This window comes from Phacochoerus africanus, chromosome 1 (assembly GCF_016906955.1).
Source record: "Phacochoerus africanus isolate WHEZ1 chromosome 1, ROS_Pafr_v1, whole genome shotgun sequence".
Taxonomy (NCBI): Eukaryota; Metazoa; Chordata; class Mammalia; order Artiodactyla; family Suidae; genus Phacochoerus; species Phacochoerus africanus.
In genome coordinates this window covers 273,742,335-273,754,753 of record NC_062544.1, presented here as the reverse complement: position 1 = coordinate 273,754,753, position 12,419 = coordinate 273,742,335, and the positions used below count along the sequence as shown (strand labels likewise).

Below are 12,419 nucleotides of genomic sequence, written 5' to 3'. Positions count from 1 at the left end.
ATACACAGCAGTTTCCAACTAGCTTTTTCTTCCTCTGGGACTTGGCAATCTCCATTGATTAGCAGATCATGCCAAACCGTCATCCCAGCATTTTGTTAGATGGCTTTGTAAAGAAATACCATCTTTAAGTTAATGAATTATTCTTAGGCTGATGGATAATTGTGTTCTCAGTTCAGTTACTGTTTTAGCCAGCACTCTATCACTTGATAATTTCTAAGAGATTTTAACTGTTGGTTTATTCACTGGAATATTTTTTGCTCTCAAGCTTTTTTATTTTTTATGGCATTAACACGTTCTTAAGCAAAAATTTGTTCTGAATGATTCAGAAAGCATTATCTTTTTTATTCTTACTATCTCCCTTGAAATTAAAGTCTTTAATTTTACTAAACCAAATATAAAGAAAAAGCAAAAACAATGTCTGAAAAAAATCAATCAAGATAGATACTTTCAAAGCCCTGATTGAACATGTCATACTACTTGAACATTAACTGTCCATCTGTACTTTCTATAAAATCAGAAGAGAATTCTGAAGGTTTTTTAGTCAGAGTAGAATATGTTTTATCATGGTAAATAACAACCTCACAGGTCCGGGAGCTTAAAATTACAATGGTTAGTTTATCACTCATATTACACATTCATTGCTCCAGTTCCAAATCATTCTCATTTTTGGATCCAGGAGTAAAGAATCTTCATTATCTGGAATATTACCAGTAGGAGCAGGGTAAGACAGTAAGAGAATTGCCCACCAACTCTGTGTATATCTTCTAATATATTATTGAACCGAGCGAGTCACAAAGTCCGCCCTACCTGATGAGATTAACAAAAAATGGGTTACATAAATTTTAGCTCTGAACAGTGGAAAGTGCAACATTGTTTTTTTCCACTTGAATTAAATTTAAGAAGCACTTCCTCCCACTCCTTCATGGATCTTTATATGGAGAATATCACTACTACATTGAACTCATTTCTCTCTTTTATGTATGTATGTAGTTAACATATTAATTCAGGCTTCCATGCACTCAGCGGGCACTTGTTCTTCCGACAAGCAACGTCTCATATCCACCACGTAGACTACCCTCAGTGTGCCACCACACTAGACATTAAATAATCTGCTATGAACATCCCTATGCAAGTATTATTCTCCCTATTTTTACAGATTGAAAAAATCTCAAACAGGGCAAGAAACTTGCCGGAGGACCCACATAAGCTGAATTCCAAAGACTCTTCTTTATCTTCCTTATTATCTGTGGTCTTTTTAATTTAGGCGATGGCTAATCTGGAAGCCGCTTGAAGGTTGTCAATAACTGGGTGACTGACCATGATCTTCAACCCTGTAACTGCCAAATCCAAACTGCAAATAAAACAATTTCTTCTCTGTCTCGTAGAACATCCTTTGCTCTGGGCTGATTGATTTTAATGGTACACACATTTTGTCCTTTTCTGGAAGTCTTACTTCCCACGTTGATGGTAGGAAATACCAGCAAATTATTCAAATCCTTCAGATTGAAGTGTATAGATAGAAAGATTGATAGAGCAATAGATAGATAGATTATATAAATATGCTTAATTCAGTTTATATATAAAACTATATTTACAAAACTTATTTCAATCATAGCGAGTTATGTAGCAAAAACTTGCCTCTCTCTGGTGCATGGTTTTTTTTTTTTTCTTTTTCTCTTTTTCCCCCTGAGGCAGTAATATATCAGTGAAATAGGTTTTAGGTGAGATTCATTAATAATAATAATGATAATGGAAATAATACTTGATAATAACAGCAAAGATTATAGGCCATGATGATAATAAAAGGTAATTTAAGATATATGCTAGCTGTATATCATAACCTTTGTTTTAACTCATTTAATCTTCATAGCCACCTACGGAGTAAACACTCTCATTGACTCCACTATGAACAGACATAAAATTGAAGTTACAGAAACTTTTGGTAGTTAATTGAGACTCCAAGTGAGCATCAGAGATATGATTATAAGCCTGGAAATCTGAACATTGGGCCCACTTCTTAACAAACGTATATATACTCCTCTAGTAGTTCCCGTCGTGGCGCAGTGGTTAACGAATCCGACTAGGAACCATGAGGTTGCAGGTTCGATCCTTGGCCTTGCTGAGTGGGTTAAGGATCTGGCATTGCCGTGAGCTGTGGTGTAGGTTGCAGACGCACCTCTGAACCCAAGTTGCTGTGGCTCTGGCGTAGGCTGGTGGCTACAGCTCCGATTCTACCCCTAGCCTGGGAACCTTCATATGCCGCAGGAGCGGCCCAAGAAATGGTAAAAAGACAAAAAAAGAAAAAAAAGAAAAACAAACGTATATACAGTCCCCTAGAAACTAGTTACTGACAGCATAAAAGAATATGGGTTAAATAAGAGGAGTCATTAGCGATCTATTGTCAAGCAAGGCATTTTTCTTAACCACAAGGAGTAGACTGTTCATTTTTGGCATTAACGTTTAGAGAAGACATGTATCATTGCAGAACTGCATACCTGCAACATCAAAGCAAATTAATAATAATGATATTTTTATTTAGTTTCATGGAATTTCCTACATTAGAGCTTTAGAAAATTAGAAAGAAAGGAATATTTAATTTGTATCTACTATGTGTCATGAATATTCTTGTGCATTTTCATACATTTAGTCTCATTTCATCCTTAAAACAGTCCTGTAAAACAGGAACTATTAGCCCTAGTTTTAAATAATAAGATCTGAGGTACTGAGAAAACAATTTTCCAAGTTACGTACTAATAAGTAGTTTCAACAGTACTCAGTAAAAGAGTAATTTGCAATTCATTAGACATAATTCATTAGATATGACATAAGTGATAACAGTTATAACAGTTCCGTCTCAAAAATGTTTAACTCTGATTGCACTTGTATTTCATCACATTTATACCAAAGCACAAATCAAACTTTCCCTCCTGTCTTTCCATCCACTTGTGTTATTTTTAAAATGTTTAAAATATTTTATCTTCAATCTCACCCCAGTGTTCACAGAAGCACTATTTACAATAGTCAAGACATGCAAGCAATCTAAGTGCCCATCAACAGGTGAATGGAAAAAGAAGATGTGAGGGAAATACACAAACACATACATGCATAATATATATATACAAACATATATAGTACACACACACACGTATATTATATATATATATATACACACACCCGCAATGAAATAGTACTGAGCTACGAAAAGAATGAAATATTGCCATTTGCAGCAGCATGATTGGACCTAGAGATTATTCTTCTAAGTGAAGTAAATCAGAGTAAGACAAATATTATATTAGAATACTTACATGTGGAACTAAATAATAAAAATAAACTATTTTACAAAACAGAAGCAGACTCACATACATAGAAAACAAAATTATGGTTACCAAAGGGAAAAGGTGGAAGGGACGGATACAGTAGGAGTTTGGAATTAACAGATATACTCTACTATATACATAAAACAGACAAGCAACAAGGACCTACTGTATAGCATAGGGACTATATTCAATATCCTATAGCAACCTAGATTGGGAAAGAATCTGAAAAATAATATGTATGTATAACTGGATCACTTTACTCTACACCTGAAATTAATACACTATTGTAGATCAACCACAGTTCAATTAAACAAATAAAAAGAAAAGGATATATAACTATCTGGACCACACATTGGCCCCTTGATAATATTCTATCCCCCATCCTCTTTCCCATGTGTATTAGTCTTGTCTACTAAATATATTTTATTCATTTATTTATTTTTTGGCTACACCCAAGGCGTATGGAGGTTCCCAAGTCAGGGATAAAATCCCAGCCACAGCTGCAACCTATGAAGCCGCTGTGGCAACAGCAGATGCTTAACCCAACTGTACAGAACAGGGGATTGAACAAGTGCCTCTGCAGTGACCCAAGCTGCCGTGGAGACAGTACCAGGTCCTTTATCACTGTGCGGTGCTGGGAACTCCTAAACTCCTTTTATCTTCCTTTACTCCTGTTTCCTAAAATTTTAACTTTGTTCATCTTCTCTTCAGCTTTTGAAATCATTAATAATTTAGGAAGCCAACATCATAAATGTAGCTGGATTGCACCATTTTAGTTTACCACTACTAAATTTAAAAATCATTTTGAATCAATGTTTATGATTTAATTGCTATGTAAGTATGGATTTGCATACATTTTGCTTTTTCAGACCATGAGATCACTGTTACATCATTTAACAATGCTCCGGCAAGTGGAATTAAAACACAATTATATATATGGTGGAAAAAGGAAGATAAAATATCATCATGACCTAAAAGGCTAAAAGGCAACCTCCATTATTTTCTTTAAGGGCCATTTACTGGAAAATTTAGCTTTCTTTAATCTTCTATGTTTACCCTAAAGAATTTTTAACCTTTGGAAAAACTGGGAAATAATTCCATTACTCTTTTTTAATGAGTTGCAAAAAATCTGCTGCCTCATTAGATAAAGGGAGTTTGTTTCTCCTTTTCAGAAGGCATGGGGAATTTCTCTGAATTATCCAATGGGTAGAAAACTCATTCCTTGGGTCTTAAATTTGCCATGGACACATAGCACACACTCATCAAACTACGTAAAGACTTTCTATTGGAGTTACTTGTATTTTTCTGAAGTAGTGTATTAATTTTCTCTGGTTGCTGTAACTAACTACAATAAACCCAGTGACTTAAAATGATAGAGTGTTATTCTCTTACAATTCTGGAGGCCAGAAGTCCAAAATGAGTTTCACTGAACTAAAGTCAAGGCTCCAACCAGGCTGATTTCTTCTGGAGTCTCTGGAGGAAAATCCATTCCCTGCCTCTTGCAGTTTCTGGAGTTTGCTGACGTTTCCTCTCATGAGCAGCATTCCCCCAGTCTCTGCTCCTGTCGTCACTCTCCCTTCTCTCTCTCTAATCTACTGTCTCCATCTCCTAAGGACTCCTGTGATCTCAACAGGCTCACCCAGACAATCCATCTCAAGACCCTCAATCATATCTGCAAAGTCCCCTTTGTCACATAAGGTAACATTCACAGGCTGCTGGGATAAGGAAGTGAGCATTTGATTTGGGGTTAGAGGCAGTGGGGTAGGCTTCTATTTGGCTTTCCACACATAGAAACTACTACAAATTGGGGACTTAATGGAAAGAAAAACTACTTAGTAATTAACTAAAAACTGAGGAATGCATAAGCTTCTCCAAAACCTTCAGAAAACAATGCCACCAAAATGACAATGGTCCTTACTTTCTGCTAAAGACTACCACTCTGATGAACTTAAACATTTGCTCTGTCGCTGATGCCAACAGCTCGGTCTCTTGACAAGAAGGAGACTAAAGCAGAAGACACTTCTGTGGAGGTATTGTTTCCAGAAAGTGGTGGGCGGGTGAATAGGGAGTGATGGTTACCTATGAGTGTGAGGAGTAAGAAGGTAAAACACGAAAGCAAATGAGAGGGGTTGGGCTACCTCTGCCTTTACAAATCTCAGTGTTTGATTGTTTATAATGTTATTGTACCATACTAAATTTAAATATGTTGTAAAGTCTCTGTTGATTATGCTATACGATGTTCTACATTATATAATTGTTGGACTCACGCTAGAGTGAATCATTTTAATTAAAATACTCTGCCATTTAATGCAAAGGGGAGTATGTGGGCTTTACAGCTGACTAACTTATTCTTTTTTTTTTTTTTTGTCTTTTTGCCATTTCTCAGGCCGCTCCCGCGGCATATGGAGTTTCCCAGACTAGGGGTCGAATCAGAGCTACAGCCGCTGGCCTACACCAGAGCCACAACAACACGAGATCTGAGCCACATCTGCAAACTACACCACAGCTCACGGCAACGCCGGATCCTTAACCCACTGAGCAAGGCCAGGAAGCGAACCCACAACCTCATGGTTCCTAGTCAGATTCGTTAACCCCTGAGCCACGACGGGAACTCCTAATGTACTCATTCTGTTTTTCGTTCATTTGTTTTCCCTCAAATCTGCTGCAAGAAAGCCGAAAATAAGACTAGACGTATGATAGAGAGATCTAGAAATAAACCTCCATTATATTTTGGACTTTTCTATATATCATTAGGAGCTAGTAATTTAGTGGAAAGTTGGCCATTAACCACATTGTGTATTTTTTTTTCAGGCCAAAGAGCTTTTTATTATTTTTACACATTTACATATACACAGGTGCCCATATGTATAATATATGCATGTTCTTTTTCAGATTATTTTCCGTTATAGGTTATTACATGATATTAAGTGTAGTTCCTTGTACTATGCAGTAAGTCCTTGTTGTTCATCTATTTTATATATAGTAGTGTAAACCTGTTATTCCCAAACTTCTAATTTATCTTCCTCTCAATTCCTTTTGGTAACCATAACTTTGTTTTCTATGTCTATGAATCTATTTCCATTGTGTAAATACGTTCATTCATATCATTGTTTAGATTCCACACATAAGCAATATCAATTTCTCTGTCTGACTTACTTCACTTAGCATAATAATCTCTAAGTCCATCCATGTTGATGCAAATGACATCATTTCATTCTTTTCTATGGCTGAGTAATATTTCACTGTATATAGGTACCCCATCTTCTTTATCCATTCCACTGTCCGGGGACATTTAAGTTGTTTCCATATCTTGTAAACAGTGCTGCTATGGACACCAGGGTGAGCATAACTTTTTAAATTAGAGTTTTCTCCAGATAGATGCTCAGGAGTGGGATAACCTACTTATGTGGTAACTCTATTTTTATTTTTTAAAGAACCTCCACATTGTTCTTCGTGGTAGCTGTGCCAATTCACATTCCCATTAGGCGTGTTTCCTATTGTCCACACCCTCTCCAGCATTTACATGGAGGCCATGAACGGTCTTGTGTATTTTATTTCCTATTTTGCCTGCCTGAGGACTGAACATTTCTGCATGGAACCCCAGGACAATCTATAGCCAAACAATTTGCGAAAAATAGGGCTCCCTGATTCTGACCCGTCTCACCTGAGACACATTCACAGGACAGCAAAATGTGTTTAATAGTCACTCATAGACTAAACCCAGTACTTATCAAATATCTACTGAGAGACACATTGGGAAAATTCAAATTAAAAAATGAAGTTTGGAAAATACCTGTAGCTTTAAATTGATGTGCTTTAAAAAAATATAGCTGAGAAGCAGAAAGCAGGGAAAGAAATCTAATTGTCTTCTGTGAAGACAGTATCATTTAAAAACTAACCCTATAGCTTGTCCTTAAGAAGTTGCTGCTGTCCTCTGTCTGAACACATCACTGTTAATAAATGCATTGCCATTTCCGATCCAATATAGGCTGTAAGTATGAATTACAGTTTATATTTTTAAGAACAAAGTACGCATTCTTTCATTTAAATTAAAATCTTTTAAAAAAATTCCTTCAGCCTTCACCATAAGGAGTGAAAAGTGTTATTTAACATGTATAGTGCCTATAATAACTGTACATGTTATTCAAATAAAAATTTTAAGCAGAGCCGTTCCCTTTTGTGGATATAAACCAAAAATAACTATATTCTTCAACACAGGATTAAAGTCCATGTGGAAAAAAAAAAAAGCAAATCAGGAATAAGTAAAACTTATTTTGGGAGCAATGTAGAAAAATGTTCTACATCTGACAGCAATTGGGTTTTATAACAGAGACAATGGAGTATATAATGTATAATTTCCATCAATTAGGAAGGTGCAATTTTCAGAAACTGGCCTTCTTTGATATTACATGTTGTAGAAACTCTTTAAGAAACAGATCTCATAGAAATCTTGGTTACTTAGCAACCACTGACCCCTGGGAACAAGTTCATTTCTGGCCTCGTGTAGGTCGTAATGTCTCACTGGGATTGCTGCAAGTCTTACAAATAGAATTTTCCAAACTGATGAGAAGTTATCACCAGTACAAGAACTGTCACAATTAAGTCCTTATTGGGGGAAGCAATTCTTTCTCAACAATTCAATGCCTTATACTCTCTTTTGAGCAATGATGTGGAGACAGTCCAAGGGCTTGGCTTAGAGTATAAGATCAAACCATGCAGTATTTTGCAGTGGTCAAAAGAGTGGAAAAGCTCGAGTGCTTTATTTTACTTGAATCTTCATTAACCTTTTAATAATCCTGCTGAAGAAATCCATAGACACCTGATCTCTTGTTTACCATTGATTGACGCAGGAGAGTTTGCCTATTAACATTGAAATCGCTAGTCACCAAAGTCATGGTCTACAGATGATGAGGGATGGGTGATGGTCAAAGTGATGATTATAGATACTCTGAGGACTCAAAATAAACTTATTTTTTTTTTATGAGCATGCAGACAGCAGCTGTAGCTAAACAACACACTAATCAAATGTTGCTGTGTTATTGTCCAAGGCAGGGAGAAGGAAGAAGAAGCAAACAATGGCCAGGGAAGATATAAAAGGTCATCAGGCCACAGCCTCACCATAACTTCACCACCGTCACTGAGCATGCACGCAGGCTCCATGTCTCTCCTGGGCTGTCCTGGGGATTGCAGTGTCACATCCTACAGAACTCACTGCTATATCCCGGTGACTACTTCTGTTGCATTTTACTCCAGTGATGTAAGCCCCACCTTTAGGCTCGGCTTACCCAGCAGCTACCAAGGAAACCTCTGGCTCCTGGATAACTGTCAGGAAACTCAAGACGAGGCACCAAGCTGTGAATCTCCCAACTGCGAACCCAAGACCTGCACCACAAGTTGTGACCAATCAAATACCTCTGTGCCCTGCAACTCTCCAACAGTGGACAAAAGCCACAGTGCCTGTGAAACCACCAACATCAGAGCCAACGCCAGCTGCAACACGTGCACTCAGACCCAGGGGTATGTATCAGACTGCTCCATACCCAGCCAAGGTACGTCCAAAGCTTGCCAGACCCTCAGCAGTGGCTTCAAATGCTTTGGGCAACTTAACTGCTTATCCAAGAGTTTCTGGCCCCTAAACCACTACAGACTGAGTAGTTTGGGGTATAGAAGCCACCAAAATCTTGGCTTCATTCCTAGTGGCTTCTCACCATTGTGTTGTATTGCCAACAGCTGCCAATCCCCACACTATTTTATAAGACATTACCAATATCCAAGCTATCCGTACATAAGCTGCCCACCACTGAGCTATTTTTCAAGAAACCTTCAATCTCTGAGCTGTATACCAAGTACCTTTCCTCCTCTGAGGTATTTATGCAGTGGTTGCAGACCTCTGAATTGCTATTGATCAACTTATGGCATTCACAGCTGCCAGAAACTGTCCAATGGGGCAGATTCTACCAAGTTGTCACCCTCTCCGATAATTCTGGTGAATCACTTCACGTCTTAAGAATCAAGTTCTATTAACCTCAAATATAACTTCAGGACTTAACCACAACCATTACCATCTACTAGCTAGCTTTTTTGTTGCTCTCTTAATGCCCTTTGTGTTGAAGGCTGATCCTGTGGGTACTATCATTATTTCTGAGATTGCATGTGACAGACACACTGAAGAGATTCCACATGAAATACAGAGCAATGCAGCTTTCATGTTTTGGCCATCACTTGTCTGATAGTGTGACTGTTTTCAACTTTTCTTGATGAAATGGAGCCTCCTTGGTGTAACTGGTGATTCTAGCACCCCCTCTAAAGATTGTTTTGCTTTTTATCAGTAATTTTGCCAGTTGCCTAACTAGCATCCTGCTAATAAGCTGAGAGATAATATCATCTTAAACATCCTGAGTTGAGCAAATTCATCCTTCCCCTCCTGCCAGAATGCAAGGATGGGCAAGCAGCAACATCCAACTAGAGTTCAAAATCAGAAGACCTTCCACCAACCTTCTCTTCCGAACAAGCCACAGCGCATAGGATTGCCTGGCACTCAGCTTTTGTTCTCAATGCCTAAGAGAAAGCCTCAGAAACAGCAGAAACACAAACATCTTTTACTAAAAGAATGACAAAATCCTTTTATAGATGCTTCATGATCAGTAATAATCTATGTTCCTGATTCTGCTAAAATTCTTCCCTGTTGATTTATTGCTTTCAGGTTGCCAAAACAGTCTTGGTTTATAGTTAATAAACAAATTTGTACTAGGAAATAATGATTTTAGTTTTGCTTTATTTCATATTCACTAAAGTTTTATCATTGCATTGGACAATATGCATAATCCCTTTGAAGCCCTGGTTTCCTGCTATTTAGTTTGTAGCCTAATTAAAAATATAAACAAGATAGACTATGAATTCCCAGGACTTTGTTTTGTTTTGTTCTATTTTTAACACATTAAGTGGTATTTCTTAGACTGTTTGTGATTGGTTATTATATAGGGAAATTTGGGGAAAATTGTAAAATAAATCAATTTGATAAAAGCTATATAAAGCATTAAATATAGGTATACTTCCCTGCACAATATTTGTATTTATTAATTTTGTTGACAAGATTTGGACTTTGGAATAAATTTAATCTTGAACTCTCTGAGAAGTGATGTAACCTCTAAAAAGTTTTCTAAAAACTGAAAGTAAAATCATCCATCTCAGTCACAAAAAAATCAGCATCTATCCTAAGGTTTTTATAAATAAAAAGCAAACCATGTCTAAAGTCAAATAAAATGACCCCTGGAGAAGTGTGTAATTGGAGAGTGGAAAGATTTGGAAGGATTATCAATATCAATAGTCAATGACTAACATTAAAACTCATGAAGCATACAAATGGGACCATCATTTTATTTATTCATTCAGAAGCTCTGCTCTATAGAAAGGCTTGCAGAAAGGCTATCGATGTATCAATCCTGAGTGAACATGGACATGAAGTGACTCCTTTGTGAGTTCACTATTTTCAGAGAATTCTCTTCATTGAAAATTTCTTCTTTATATTGAGAAAAATCCACATGTCCTTAGCAACCATCCATTGACCATATAAGGCCAGTTTCATTTCTAACATAGGACAGGTGTTCGAGTATTTGAAAGTAAATACTGTGTGTCCCAGCTGAGTATTCCATTGTCTAAACTAAACACACATTCTTTCTCTTTAAAAACTTTAGTAGAAAACCCATTTTTCAAAGTGTTGAATGAGATTCTTTGGGGATGTCAGGATTTATAGATCCTGTTCTCGAGAACTATTCAAAGTAATATACTGTAACAAACATAATACTGTCTCAAACATTTTAAGTACCATATAAAATAAATCAGAGGAAGGACTCTAACTAAAAGGATGAAAGAATACTTGGGGGAAGAAAAGGCATTTGAGCCATGCCTCAATGGTGAAGAGACTTGGACATGAGAATGCAAGGAGGGAGGAAAAAGGATGTGGGGTAAGAGATAAATTTGAGAAAAGTATAGTCTACCTTGATAGAAGAAAAGCAAAAAAAGCTCCTTAATGAGAAAAATTGGGAAACAAATATAAAACAGTTGATTAAATATATTGGATAGAACAGACATAAGCAACAGTTGTTAAAAGATTTGTAAATACGACTGCACCAACATCAAAAGCTCTTAATAGAGAAGATATAAATATTTGAAAAATAAAGCACTTATAATAGAGGAGGGGTTGGGGGCATAGGCCCACATGTAGTGGGACATATTTTATTTGGAACCACACATATTTCTCTATGGTATCAATCTATCTATGTATACATCAATAGACTAAAAACACTAGAAAAACACAACTTAAATTGTGCTAGCTTTAGAGAAGTTTTAGAAATAGTACTTGATAATTCTCAGAGGGATGTTTAAGCTAAACAGTTCTGCTTTAATTCTCTAAGTAATTTTAAAAAAATTAAAAGCAAAAATACATCACAGTACTGAGAAATCAAACTGTTCCCATTCTATGACTTTGTAGAGTGTATAATCAACGACCTCTGCTATGCTGCTATCAAGAAAAATGCTGAATAGCAAAGTGAAATGGGCTCCCGTCCTCTGTAGCACATTCCTTCTAGAAAACCATAGAATGTGAAGATTCATATATCTCTGTCCTGTTCGTTTTCAGTTAGGTGCCACAAATTACACACTATGTCCATAACTCCCATGGCAGCTAATTTATAGAACCCAGCAGAGGTCTTTTTATAGTTGCACTTAAAAGTACGTAAATGAATCATTACTCTTCTCATACACTTTTATTTTATTATTTTATTTTATTTTTGTATCTTTTTAGGGCTGCACCTGCAGCATATGGAGGTTCGCAGGCTAGGGGTCCAACTGGAGCTACAGCTGCCAGCCTATGCCACAGTCACAGCCACAGCAATGTCAGATCCGAACTGTGTCTGAAACCTATACCACAGCTTACAGCAACGCCGGATCCTTAGCCCACTGAGCGAGGCCAGGGATGGAACCTGCAACCTCATGGTTCCTAGTTGGATTCATCTGCGCCACTATGAGAACTCCTCCCATACATTTTATTGCATATCTGACCAACACTTTCTGCCTCTCAAATAAAAGGAGACATTTAAAAAA

At 36.9% G+C, this 12,419-nt stretch overlaps 1 protein-coding gene across 1 annotated transcript; it reads left to right on the top strand.

Moving 5' to 3' along the window:
- Positions 1-8,442: 8,442 nt before the first annotated feature.
- LOC125135306 (keratin-associated protein 24-1) lies at positions 8,443-10,072 on the top strand. The gene has a single exon (XM_047795307.1). The coding sequence runs from the start codon at positions 8,461-8,463 to the stop codon at positions 9,220-9,222; it is 762 nt and encodes a 253-aa protein (XP_047651263.1). The 5' UTR covers positions 8,443-8,460; the 3' UTR covers positions 9,223-10,072.
- The last annotated feature ends 2,347 nt before the right edge of the window (positions 10,073-12,419 follow it).